Source organism: Rhineura floridana, chromosome 5 (genome assembly GCF_030035675.1).
Source record: "Rhineura floridana isolate rRhiFlo1 chromosome 5, rRhiFlo1.hap2, whole genome shotgun sequence".
In the NCBI taxonomy this organism is placed as follows: domain Eukaryota; kingdom Metazoa; phylum Chordata; class Lepidosauria; order Squamata; family Rhineuridae; genus Rhineura; species Rhineura floridana.
In genome coordinates, this window is record NC_084484.1 from 77,499,221 (window position 1) to 77,513,770 (window position 14,550).

Genomic DNA, 14,550 nt, shown 5'->3' on the forward strand with positions numbered 1-14,550 from the left:
ACAACAAAAGGGTATTGCTGACTAGTCTAATTTTTCCCTTTGTAAGTTTGATGAAGATTAGGGAGGCGGGTAGATCCTGACTGTAGGGCATCATATGCTGGCATCCAGTTTTCATACTGCTGTAAGCAATTTCACTTATTAAATCTATTTAAGGACACAAGAAGCTGACTCACACAGACATCACTGATCCATCTAGCTCGGTATCATTCTATATGGATGGGCAGTGGCTACCTGAAGATGCCAGGGATTGATCCTAGAACCTCTGGCCTAGAAAGCAGATGTCTCCTGCTTTGGTGCCATACCTACTGAGTATTGCTTGCTCATTACATGAATTGTATATTTTTTACTTCATTCTGTGTACTCCCACAAAATGCAGGCTAAGGATTCACACAGATGTCTCAGTAGCAGTTTCCATAAGCAGGGAACACCATGGATAAGGAACTTCACGCTCAAAGAAGCTGCTGCTGTTAAATTTGAGGATACTAAGGGTGTGTTTCAGATGACAGTGTTTTAGAGTGAAACAAAAATACTAAACTTGTGATGTCCTTTCAGCATTTGTACTTATACAATATTCTGCCATTGCCTCACAAACACACACCCCAGCTTAAAATTGCCCCCACATAAAAAAGCCAGATTAATATAAAAATTAATCCTAAAAAATGTTCTAGGATATTCAGAAAGATAATCATTTGTTTCTCTTTCGGATACAGCCTGTCCCTTCATTTCTACATCCAGTATGGAATGTGAAATAAATCAATAAATAAAGGGAAAACTGTTATTGCAAATGACACGTGAACTCAAGCATTCAGAAAAACAAAGATGTTGGATTCTGCTATAATCATCAAAACTCTAGTTTACTAACTAAGCATTGTATTGGTGATTGGGAAAGTGAGGGTTGGTCTTCCTGTCATCCTCCAACAGGAAGTGAGATAAGCCAGTTCTGTTCGTAGCATCTCCACAATCATTCGATTGTCTAAAGCCAAATAGAAGTGATGCTGATCTGTAAACTGGAAGAAAGAACAAATTGAAGACAGGTGTTTACAAATTTTCTTCTTTGTAAAGGCTTTGGTACAATGATTATAAATATATGACCTATACAAGGTCATAATAATTTTCACCAGCTGAGGCTAGTACTCCTATTAGGATGGTGCTCCAATTGTGGCCACTCCCAGAGACAGTCAAGCCACATTTATTCATGCCCTGACAAAATCCCATTTGGACAATGTATTTTCAGTGGGGCTACCCTTCAACATAATACAAAATACGGGTTACTACATTTCTGGGTCTGATTCAAGATCTTGGTCATGATCTTTAGAATCCTAAACAGCTTGAGACCTGGGTACCTGAAGGACTACTTCATTCCACACACAAACATGCTTAGGTGTTAAGATCTTCAATTCAACCTGTGGATTCTCCTGGCTACCTGAGGGGAGGAAGGTGGCAACCTGTGATATGGCCTTCTTTGTTGTGGCACCCTGTCTTCAGAATGCTCTCCCCAGGGAGGCTCGCCTGGCATTGACTGATATATTTTCACTGAAAACCTTATTTACCTAGGCTTTAAGTGTATTTTAAAAATGTTAATAATGTTTTTCTCTCAGTTTGTTGTTTCTCTCTCTCTAATATTTGTACTGGTCTGTCATCATGCTGTAGTTGGTGTGGCCATCGACAGATGATAATAGCATCACAAAGCGCCCTGCAAACTGCAGCATAAAGACAATCTAGAGTGGGGGTTCTCTGAGAGCCAAAGAAACCCAAGTCCTGCAAGCTGTGAGAGAAGCAGGGGCCCTAGCATGAACCCTGCTGGCCCTCCATTGTCTCTGCCTTCACCCTGCTCAGAGCTGGGCCTGCTGCATTTGGCTTTCTTTGGCCTACCGGCTCTCTCATATTTATTTATTTATTTAATTTATTATACTTGTATACCGCCCCATAGCCGAAGCTCTCTGGGCAGTTTACATATCCAGTTACGGAGCCAGCCTGGGGCACAGCAGGGGGCACCATTGGTGGCAGCATTAGCAATGGCATTGCTTTGCCCTCAAAGGGCTCCGCCACCTACTCCTCACCCTACACCAGGCACAGGCTGGAGAAAGCCTGGGAGGAGGCTAGCAACTCTGGAGTGCATTGTCTCAGTGGAAGCAAGATTCAAGAATTCTTCCAAGCCATTGTGAGGACTAGTATGGCCTCCTACAACACCAGCAACACCATGTAGGCAGGTGAAGAATGCAGAGAGGTGCTCGGGTGGGTGCATAAGAGATGAAAAGGGAGAGACAAACAGCTACCATGTGAATTGTCTGTGTGCAAGAGGGAGTTGAGAAAAAGAGTGAAGAAGAGGTATAAAAAAGGGTATGAAGATAAAAACAGGGGAGTGCAAAGGGGGGCTGCAGTATAGAAGATACTTTAGAAATGGGGGTAAAAAGTAGGGCTAGAAATTACATCAGGTGGAAAGATCTAAGGGGTTACATGGAGGTCTGTATGGAATTGGGGTGTGCACAAAAGGAGGGAGGAGGCAGCATGGGAAGGGGTGAAGGTGAATACAGGGGTACTAAGGGGGTTACAGAATGGGGGGTCTGACTTCAGAATTAGGGGAGAGGTGAAAAAGAAGCTTCACAGATGCAATGTGAGGGGTAGTCAGAGGTTAACATGGGGTTGGAAGAAAAGGAGGGGGAGGAAGAGGCGTGGAAATGCGGGTAAAGATGAAAATAGAGGTGCAAAGTAGGGGTACAGAACGGAAGAGAGAAGCAGCTTCAGAAATGGGACTGGGCAGATGAAAAGTGGGATTAGTGGGGGGGTGAGCAAAATGGACAGGGGGTAGAACCCCTCCCCCATTTTAATACCTGTGTCAGTTTTTTATTGACAATTGTACTCATTTAATTGTGAGAGATACAAAGCAATATATACATTTATTTATTATTTATTAAATTTATATCCTGCCCTTCCTCCCAGAGGCAGCCTTTCATTATAAGTTTAATTAAAGGTCTGTTGCACTTTTTGCAACAAATTTGAGGATGTAGTCATTTGTCTATAAGGCCCAAACCTCGTATGTATGTGTGACGATAGAAAATATTCTTCTAAGTGCTTATTTCTCATGAATTCAACATAAAAATGTACTAGAACAAATATAAAACTCACAAGCCAACAATGAGTGAAGCAAGAATCCCATTTATTTGAGTGGTCTTAAGTGCAACGATGTCTGCCCGAGTTCATTTAGCCTGGGTGTGTGTGTGCTGAAATAATATGGCTGTGCCACGGCATGAGACTCTCCTCACCACCACACCGAAAGCCTTCTAGGACCCACATAAACCAGGCACTTCCAATGAGCATCCCATCACAGAGCCTCTGTTCACATGACCTACCTGCACCTTAAAAATGCCTCGAAAAGATTTAGACTGGGAAACCTTGTGGATGGATATTCACATGGAGGATTGGGTCACACGCCAGGCTGTCAGAATGATGGCTGACGATGGGCTGACCTTGCTCCCCCCATCATGCTATTTCAGCATCACCTGCACTGAGCGCATGAACCAGGACTCCTACCTGGATTGCCTCCTTGAATGATAAAGACTGTGTAATATTAACCCAAGGAAACCACACAACACCCACTATCCCTGACCATTGGCCATATTGGCTGGGGCTGATGGGGAGCTGATCTGAACATCTGAAGATTCGCCATCCCTATATTAACCTGTGTGTTCACTTCTGGCTTGTGTCATTAGCAAAACTAGGCTTCTCTCTGTGGAAAGTTGATGGGCTGATCAGTATTCCTGTTTCATTATCGTCCAATTCTGTAAACAGCTAGTACAGATTTTTTTATCAACTCCACCTAAACGAGGTCAAGAAGTGACATGTGAAAAGCAAAGTGTTTTGCCAGCAATTAGGAAACAGGCAATATACCTTTTGGTATTATAGGCTCACCTGAGGGGTAAAAGTAAATATTTGATTTCTTATAACATATAGCTTGGATGTTCCCAGGACACCGATATGCCGGTAAGGTCTTCCACTCAGCTTCATGTTTTTGTTGCGGCCTGGCAAAACAAAGAGACACAGCTAACATTTACTTCCACTCTTATACTTTACACAACACAAACATATCCTTAAAATTTTGCTGACAGAGGAATAATATCAAAGTGATGAATGTTTCACATATTCATATAACTAAAGTTAGTTCTGAGAAACCGAGTAGTGTACTGCTTCAGCATGAAACTGCATGAATTAGACAAATGCTCTGCCTAATTAATGAAATCAGTAATGGCTTTTGAGTGGTTACAGAAGCTACTTACTGCTGCAGTTATTAAAAATATCCAGTATAAATTTAAAAGTATTAAAGGCTTGTACATGTTTCCATTTTTTAACTGTGGGCATATAAAATTTGCCAGCCTCTCATTCTCTCTCTCTCTCTCTCCCTCCCCCCACAAACAAATCACTTTTTGAGCATTTTGCACATATAGACTAGTAATTCGTTGCCCTTTCCAGTTTTTCAATTAGTAATTGTTTAATTCATACAATTTCATGAAAATGAATGAAACCAGTACTCATTTCATGGCTAAAAGCTTGTTATATAAATATACTTCAGATTTTACATCTTGATATTTTCTTCTGACTTTGTGATAAAAAAAATTTAAAATTGAAATTTCTACAACTAATATTTTCTTGGCAAATGCTTGTTTGCTTGGTTATCTGCTTGATTATCAAACAGGTATGTCTCCTATAGAAATCTTATTATTGCAGATATTTATTCTTTTACAAGCAATTGCTACATTTCAGCATGTTGATGTTTAAGCATCGCCTCAGAAATATAGGGACAGCTTCCTGTGTGCACAGTAAGTGGCTTGACATTATTAACAAGGAGTGGGGCCACCAAAGGCATTTGTGCCCATTCTCCTGGCTCCATCCTGACTTCCATACATAGAGTGAAAGTCATGAAGGCGGAGCTCCTCCATGTGAACAGGAACCTTGAACAATGGGGACTGTTGATTGCATGAAGCAGCCTTTTTCAGCACACTAGTTCCCCCTTCAAACCATGTTCAACATACAGAGGTTGAAGTGTACAGAGCCAGGAGGACAGGTGCAACATTTGTGGAGACGCCAGAGGCATGCTCCCACTCCCCTTAAATCACATGGAGCACCTTCACAAAAGTAAGTAAAGCATTATGGGAACTCGTGAGGCAATGAAACTTGAGTTTCCAACTTAGATTGCAATTCAATACACACTTTCCTGAGAGTAAGTCTCATTGAACCCAGTGGAGCTTATTTCTGAGTAGACATGTATTGGATTGCAGCCTTAGTGTATTAAAGGGGATATTCTTCATCACAGAGAATGTGGGATTTGTACTTGGAGCCCTACAGAATTTTAGACTGCTAAATTTAAGATTAAATTAGTTGAAAAACTGCACAATTTCAATTCAAAACAACACATGATTTTAGGCTTCCCTTTAAAAAAACGACGAAGGGGGATTAAGTGTCAATGTTGGAGAAGCAAATAATATGGTGTCACAATTCCTTTGCCACAGCACCCACCAAGCTTGGCATACAGATTGCTCAGAATCCGTGCTGGTTGCACTCTGGTCGGATTGATGTCAGCAATGCTCTGAACATGGATTCCATGGCGTCTCAACAGTTTCTTAATTTCATTTGTCTCTGCTAGGACATTTACTGTACAAGAGAAAAAAATAATAAAAAGCAACACTTAGTTATTGGAAGCAAAATGTATCTCTGGGAATACCACACTAAATGTACACACATCTGGGAGGAAATAAAGAAGCTTTTTTCATTGCACTTTAATTTGATTGCATATGATAACCATGTAAGGATGAAGGTATTGACATAACTAATACATATGTGCTTTATCTTTTCACAGACTTTGGAATAGAAAGGAATTAAAAGTTGATATATTTGGCCATGTTGGGGTTTATGTGAAACTACAATAACAGAAGCTCAGCTTACAAGATATGCCACTGATCAGGAAAGTTACTATTGAGTCCAAGAGGATGGTAACATGGTTAACAAGCAGAGTCAACAAAGCTATTAGAGGAAAGAAGTGAAGAGAACAAAAAGGGAAACAAATGGGCACAAGAAAAATGCAAGCACACAAGGAGGGATACCAAAAAAAGACAAAAAAAAAGAAGTTGACAAGAATATCACTAAAAAAATTAAGACTAATAATAATAATAATTCTTTATTTCAGAAACAAGAAAACAGTTAGAGAGGTGGTTGGTGTATTAGACCAGCCTTTCCCAATCTTTGGGTCCCCCGATGTTTCTGGACTACAGCTCCCATGATTCCTGACCATTGTAGCCCTACAGAACTTTACCACTGACCATTGACTATGCTGGCTATCTGGAAACCCAAAGGCTGCTAGACAACAAGAGGGTTAAAAGTGCTAGAGGAGTTTGCAGAAAAGCTGAATTAATTATTTGTATCTCTTTCCACAACAAAAAGACATGCCAGAACTGATGGTTTGAGGAAGGGAGTCTAAAGAATGGAGGCAAACAATGATGTCAAGAGATAAAGTTCTAGGTCTTCTATCTAGACAATTTTTTTTAAATCACTGAGTCCAAAAGGTATCCTGAGGGTCTCAATGAACTCTAATGTGACATTGCTAACCTTCTAACAAAAACAGGTAACTTTAGATAATCATCCTAGCATAGTCACAGGGCAATGACATCAACAGAAGAGATTATCCACTTGGCAACATGAACTTGCAGAGAGCTGGCTGTGGCACTCACCATCTTCATCCATGTTTACTAGTCCTGATATAGAAGAGCAGTAATTTCCCTCTTCCTCCTATTGTCATTGTTACGACGTGTCATAACAGTCATGTAGCGTTGCCAGCAACTTTACCTTCTGAACTGTGTCATTGGCTGCCACTGTTCATTTATTCATATGTTAGAACTCTCATGAGTGCAGGACCTGCTTGATGGAGATGTGTTTTTATTTCATTTTCCCTTTAACTTCCTCTAACATTGTAAAAATTGTCTAATAGTCACCAACCTTGAACAACAACATCAGGCTTAAAAGCAGTCGAAAATCTTCTATTTAAGGGGTCAATTTCGCCAGGAGCCAGAAATCCCTGTGAAGGTGAGAAAAATTAGAAAAAAGATCCAGTGACCACAATCTTGTTCCCTGGTCAATGGCATGCAGAAGGGAGCTCCATGAATATGTAAATTCATTGAGGTCTAGGCTAGCCTTCTCCAGCCTTGGATCTCCAGATGTTGTTGGAACACATGTCCTTTTTATATTCCCAGGCATTTTAATGTGTACTATTAATATTTATTGATGTTTCGCTGTTGCTTTGATTTTTGTTTACGTCTGTTTGGTTTGATTTCATTGTATTATTGTATTTATATATTTTCTGATTGTTTTATTGTTATGTACACCGCCCAGAGAGCCCTCAGGCTTAGTGCAGTATATAAATTAAATTAATTAAATTAAATTAAATGTCCCTATCATCCCTCACAATTGGCCATACTGGGGGTAAGGGGAGTAAGCATCCAACAAGATCTGGGGTCCCAAGTTTGGGAAGACTGGTCTAAGTAGACAGAGTTGATTCAAATATAGACAAACAAAACCCTTTGCTTAAAGATATATTCTCCAATGTTAACTAAGGATGTGAATGATAAAGACAAATAAACGTGTCAACAAAATTGTCAAAGCTATATAAAAATAGAATTACCTCTGCTAGGAGGGCACTGAGAATGTATAATGACTGGCCCCAGAGATGAGGAAGCTTTCCTGCTGGGATACGGTCCACCGTGTGAGGATTATCATACTCTTCATTTACCTGGCAAACAAGATATGAACCAGTTCACACATCACTTAATTCTCTTTACACCTGCTGACTGTTGAAGGTATGTGGTGAATATGAGGTCATCTGAAAGTTCTGTTGTATCTTCAGTGGGCCATTCACATTTGATATTCCAGTCATCAAGTGATAAACATGTAAACATGATCTAGCCCTCACCTGCACCTTGAGGTTTTGCATCTCTATAGTATCACCACCATATACATTACACATTGTGACCACAATGCAGGCTGCTGATCTTTTAGATGTGCTCAAAGCTTGCAGGTGACCAATAAATAAGAATCTAGAAAAATATCACTCTTTTAGTAAAAATAATTTTCAAACTGGACTCCAAAAATGCACTTTCTTTTTCACAACAAGCTACTCCACTGCAAAATGTTTTTAAAATTCTCCTAACTGAAAAAAAAAATCAGCCTACAAACCAATGCACAAATGGCTTCTCTTGAAAAATTGCATGAGTCACACTTTGAAAATATACTGGCATAGGTAAAGATCTGTTACCCACAGTTCCTCAACCTTGGGTCTCTAGATGTTCTTGTGCTACAATTCCCACCATCCCCAGTCAGCTTAACCACTAAGGAATCATGGAAGTCCAACATCTGGGAACCCGACGTTGAAGAATACCGTGTGATATCTGACAACTTTTTACTTCTTCTCTTACGAACAGCAAAGTTATTCTTCTGTCCCCCACTACAAATCAACAACTTCCTTCCATATATGTTACAGTCTTTAGGGTTACTTAAATTATACATGACAGGGAAACCAGTATTTCATTAATCACATCTCTGTCCCATTCACATATAAAAATATGAACAAAGGAATCTATGTTTAAATGAAATGGAGTACATGAGTGAGAAAGGAGTTAACCATTTTTCCTTTCCCAACCTTACCTCACTGAACTCTGACTGAAAGTAAGTTTCTCCTGTTTGGCTCACTTCTGACATTGGGGAAATTCTACCCACTTCTAGGCTAGGAGTAAATTCCTTGAAGCCGCAAGACATGAGGGAAGAGGTCGGGTTTCATTCCTCCCCCCCAATACTCCCACTTTATAAATTCATGTTCTGTCTAGCTTGATCCTTAGTCTAACATGTACTGAGGATTTATTGAAAGGTGTAGCATGTGAAGCAAAAAACAACCCTAACAGTTATAATAAATCACATAAAAAGGACAACATGATATTTCTACATAATTGGGCGAAGCACACTTTATGTCAGAAGTGCATACTTTACAAATTCAGGCATGTTCTGTATTGCTAACATACCTTATCTGGAGGAACAGCATATAGTTCTGGCACCAAAAGAATCCCGTTCTTTTTCCTAATGAGTATCCCCTCCAAAGCTTCTCTGTACTCTTGCACCTGTGAAGAACAAAACAAGGAATATCGGTTTACGACTGAAAGAGAGAAAAGTCTATGGAACAGACTGCTTAAATCACTGCTTAAACAAAAAGTGAATCCCAGGAATCCTCTTTTGTTAAATGTTGCGATGTCATAGAAGATTAGAAATGGTTCCTAAATGTAGGAAGACCCCTATTGGATCAGGCCAAAGGCAGATATAGCCCACCATCCTGTTCTCAAACAGGATGAACAGTAATAACAGCACAGTAATGTTTACAGATCAAACTACAAGCCATTTAAGCAATTCACAAACAGCCACTTTTCCTTTTAAAATTACTGGAAGGGGTTTCTTTTTGCCTAGGATCACATTCAAAAATCACATTTCTCCACCCCACCTTCAGTTTGAAGTGGAACAGTCCAGAATGCATACACAGACAGGGCCTTGTCCCATTACCTTCAAGAGCAGAGCCTGATGCTGTACTTTATGAGTGTAGGATTGGGTAGAGCTCTCATCTCTGATACAATAGTGCCAATGGCACTGCTGTTGGAGGAATATGAAGAAATGCTGTGCAGGAGATGTTGCAGGCATGGGGGGGGGGCGCTGTGGAAGGAGGGAAGCATAGCTTGTAATGCTAGTGCGGGAGCTCTAGAGACAAATGGGGCAAAGCATTCTAATCCAGTTCTCCTCTTATTGCCTCGTAGAGGATGTCACAGCTGATGCTGCAGTATAAGTTTGTTGAAAGGTAATATATGAAACTGTATTATATTGTGTGTGACCATTAGACCATTAGCCTATTAGTTCTGGCTACTCAGACTGGCAGCAGCTCTTTAAAGTCCTGGACAGAGATTACTCCTCCCGCCGACATGAGCTGCCAAAGACGACAGCACAAGAGCCAGAGATGGGAAAGTGATCCAATTGTCCACCAGCTTCTATCCAACTACTATAGTTTAGCTGGTTTATAAATAACAGCTACAATGCTATTATAATTTCAACTTTTTTTCCCTTACCTGAATTCTGTCTCCATTAAACACTCCATCAATTAGGAAATAGGTCCAGAATACAGGCCACTCACATTCAATGTTCTCAAATAACTTGAGCTCAGCAGGATCATAGTGTAATCTATTTGGATCCTAGAAATATAATTGTTCAACTTAGACTTTATTATTACTGATTCACAATATTACACAGGATATTCCACCTCTATATTATACTTGCATTCTGCCTATGCTCAAAGGGGTTTCATCTAGCATAGGCATTTCCCCCCTCCCTCACTCCCTCCTTTTGTTGTGTTCAGCACCTAGACTTTTAAAGGGCAACACAGGTTACACAACCTGAAACTAGTCTAGAAGGACAAACATAAATGAACTTAGATGTAGTATTAATTGAATAATTACAATTAATGTGAGGTTTTAAAAATTTAAATCAATGTTGCAGGAAGGGTTTATACTTTCTTCCCATGCCACAGTCCACACACACATACATATACACACACTCAGGAGTGGGGGTAGCTATTTTCCTTGGGACCACAGCAGGGATGGAAATGAGTTCATCCTCACCACCATCCCACCCCAACACATACTGCAGTCCTGACCATGATCAGGTCCTCCTATGGTTGCTTTAAAAATATATGGCAATATTGGATGTCTGCTGTGGAAAAATGACATACTAATTAAATTAAAAAATGAGTAACAGTTTCAGAGACAGGACCTCTCTTGGTGTTTTATAGCCATCTCGAAGGAAACGGCAGCAGCCATACCGCCCCTGTAAATACAAAATAATTATAGTATAAGCACTATTTTATTTTATATAATCTTTTCTTCTTAATTATACAGAATACTTTTTCTTCTTTCTTTACTAACAAATCAGGCCAAGTTTACTATCTATAAACAAATTAATTAAAGATTTCTTGATATGCCAGAATTAAACTCTTACTTGCAGTTTGGTGATAATTTCATTTTTCGTTGCATTAACAACATTCATATCCTCTATGGCAAAGGCTGGGTAAGAAATAATGGACAAAAGTCCAGCATCAATCTCTTTTGATGTGGATGCCCTCGGCAACATGGAGTACAGAATAGACTGAGCAGAATATACATAAGCACCAATAAAGAACAAGACAAAACAAAAATAATTAGTTTCATTCCACAGTATTTTATCAGATGTAGAAAGAGCACCCTGGTCATTTTTGAAATAAGAGTTACAAACTATTTTCTAAGAAATGAATTCACATGAGAGGGAAATTTGCTGTGTCGGCAGAATACATCAATGGATGGCCCATCTGCCAGCAGAATTAGGCTGCTACATGGGAATCTATGAGCGCTGCCAGGAATTTCCCACGGTCAGCTATGGAATGCTGATATTCCCAGATCTCCGGCTTCCATAGCTGGTTGGTAGTGGACCAACATGATGGACTGTAAATGTAATTTGATTTATATTTCAGGGTGAGTTTTTTGTTAGAGCTTTAAAGAGGGTGGGTGCTTTGCTGCTGTTTCTTTAGGACTGAAAGGAGATTTGAATTTACCTGACAATGTTCAACTTCATCTGGAAGGACGTGAATAACTGACTTGTGCCCTCCTCCTGCTCCAAAAAGGTCCAGTTCATCAATTGCTTCCAATGCAGCCTTCAGAAACATACATGTGTGTTCAGTAACTTGTCAAATATTATCACTAATGAATGAAATGGTAATTGATTAACTATTAAAACAATTATATCTATCACCAAATGGCAATTTTTTTTTACATTTTATCTTATTTATCCTCATAATAATTGCATGATGCAGGTTGCAATTTTTTCCTATTGCAGGTTGATGGTGCATGCTAATAGCCCACCCTAAGCAAATTCACTTGGAAGCAGGGACACTTAAGAATTGCCTCTAAGTGCTTCATATTTACTCAAGCTTATTGAATTAAGCCTGCTTTATACTTTACTTGGGTGGTGCAGGCTAAAAACAACTCCCGCATTATGGAAGCATGCCATAGCAGCTGCACTGAATGGAGGCAGCTCAGTACATATAACAGCATATCGCACAGAACATCCTCATACCATCACCAGCAGCTTCCAGGAACTTGTGGCACTCGTATGCTCAAATCAGGAATATGAATTACCATCTTTTAGCTCAAATTCCAAATATGCTATCCATTGCACAACAGCACTTCTACAGATCATTGGACATTGATCCCATTATGGAAGCTGTGTATAATCTTCGACCCAGGTTGTGGAACTGGATGCCCTTCTCTTATTGGCATCTGGTGAAGACTTCTTTCTTTTTCAGTGCTTTGGAATGTCTAAATATAGTTTTATTTTGCCCCTGTTATAGAATTTGCATTTCAGCTTTGGATGCTTTTTTAACTTTGTTCATTTAATTGTTCAGATATTATGCTTTTAATTGATAATAAGCTGCCTTGTAGCCACTTTAAGACTTGAAAAGTGGGGTAGACGTTTTGGGTTGTAGTCATTGTTAGTCCTACTCAGAGTAGGCCCATTAAAAATAATAAACATGACGACCGTAGGTCCATTAATTTCAATGGGTTTACTCCGAGTATTACTTAAGATGGAAACAACCAGATTTGAAATATAAATAGAAGTAAATATAATCAGCCTTCTATCACACTGGCTCCACTGTGCTGGAATTTCTCCTTGGGTCAGAACTTTTTGTTTTTAGCTGTTTGAGTCTTTAAAAATGATCTCCGTCTTATCAAATCACTGTCTTAATCACTGTATTAAATGTATAAATAAATATGGGTTAATAATCCACTTAATCCAAACAATAACAATTAGTATCAGTAACTTAACGCACTGAAGGCATTGTTTATATTTTGATGCCTACAAATTTATAAAAATCTACTGACTAAATGAATGTCTCATCATTTATGCTTTTCTGCCACCCTCCTCCAAAGTGTTTGCATCAGCAGTATTCTCAGTCTGTTATCTCAGATATCCACAGACTTGAGTTTAACCCATTTAAATACTGTTGCTTTTCAGTTTCATTTTAACACTTTTTTGCTCTTATATTTTAATTTAAATGTGTAGCTTTTTTAAAACACACACGCCAAACCCAACTAACATCATCAATGGGATATATTGTTTTGGACACCCTTGTAAAACAGTCCTTTCATTGTATTCCTTACCTGAAATATGATTTTCTGATTTACTTAACAGATTTTATCCCAACAGAAAAACAACAAATGTAGTCGGGAAGAAAAAAGGATCTTCAGTGCAGATTTCCAGCTAGTGCACTTGTAACAAATGAATGGAATGTCTTAAATAGGGTCTTTTAGGATTCCACCCCAAGTCATCAGCTGCCAGTTTCTGAATTCAGGCAACCTAACTGCCAGTTATCACAACAATGCTAAGTAAAGCATGTTGAAAAAATATGCATTATTTATACAAATAAAAAAAATATTATTTATACAAATAAAACCTACAGCACTTTCTTGAAATCTGGACCTGAAGTGGTTGTTTACTATTGGAAAAAGTACAATCAGTTCCCATTGAAATAACAAACCTATTTATTGCAATAGTTCTGAATTACAACAGCAAACTGGAATTAAGTTTCACAAAAACCAATTAAGTTTTTGTAGAAGTGTTTCTTAATTGTGTTTATTATCATCGTAGAGCATCATTGTTAATTTACAATAGAAAACAACAAAAATGAAAACATCCTCACTTTGGCCATTCCTACAGAGCTTGCATTTAGTTCAGGGATGCCCTGGTTGGTCTTATCACCACGTTCCCACATGCCATAATCCTGAAGCAAAAGAAAGAGGAAAGCAAACAATTCTTAATAACCCAGATCCAGAGGTATGCATAATGGACCGCTCATGTACTATTGTGAACAAGAAGGAAGAACCATGCCAGCAGTACTCAATTGGTTTGATTTGTACATGCATATCTCAGCTTATTAAGATATGCATATGCATAAGCATTGTGCTCACCTGTTTATTCCTTGGGCCACCCATTCCACAATATCTTCTTGGCACACCATAATACAATACTTCCTGGGTTAATCAATCACAGTTTCCTGTTAAATCTAAACCAGGAAACTATGGCTCCCAGGATCAGAAAAATGCAGAATCTTAAACTGTGGTTGGAAGTTGCTTTACGATCCTGGTTGATTCCAACTCTTGTCACCATGGTTTCTCACTTTGAAAGTAACACAAAACCATGGCTAATCAACCCAGAGTATTGAATTGTGCACAATGAGAAAGAAGGGATGACACAAGACTTGTGCATATCTTGGCTTAATAAACTGAAACACTTACATCCAAACCATGCCCATCTGTTGGCATAGTCTTCTCTCAATCTGACGCTGCCAGCAAAAGAATGATCACTTTCTCTTCCAACAGACATCTTCAAAAGCAATTTTCCTGAATGCAAATTGTAGATGTTGCACCTGCTTCATCCATCTGGTGCCAACAC

General features: G+C 39.1%; 1 protein-coding gene across 5 annotated transcripts in view; it reads right to left on the minus strand.

Annotated features, from left to right (window-relative positions):
• The window catches only part of PHKA2 (phosphorylase kinase regulatory subunit alpha 2), a 98,720-nt gene that overhangs the window by 57,371 nt on the left and 26,799 nt on the right, over positions 1-14,550 (minus strand). For all 5 annotated transcript variants that reach the window (XM_061627248.1, XM_061627247.1, XM_061627245.1 and 2 more), the window contains 11 exons: positions 13,799-13,879; positions 11,654-11,752; positions 11,065-11,211; positions 10,840-10,893; positions 10,140-10,262; positions 9,057-9,152; positions 7,667-7,774; positions 6,985-7,063; positions 5,512-5,646; positions 3,910-4,019; positions 863-1,007 (listed from right to left, as the gene is read on the minus strand). In XM_061627248.1, coding sequence (XP_061483232.1) covers positions 863-1,007; positions 3,910-4,019; positions 5,512-5,646; positions 6,985-7,063; positions 7,667-7,774; positions 9,057-9,152; positions 10,140-10,262; positions 10,840-10,893; positions 11,065-11,211; positions 11,654-11,752; positions 13,799-13,879 — 1,177 coding nt within the window. The remainder of the gene's footprint in view (positions 1-862; positions 1,008-3,909; positions 4,020-5,511; positions 5,647-6,984; positions 7,064-7,666; positions 7,775-9,056; positions 9,153-10,139; positions 10,263-10,839; positions 10,894-11,064; positions 11,212-11,653; positions 11,753-13,798; positions 13,880-14,550) is intronic.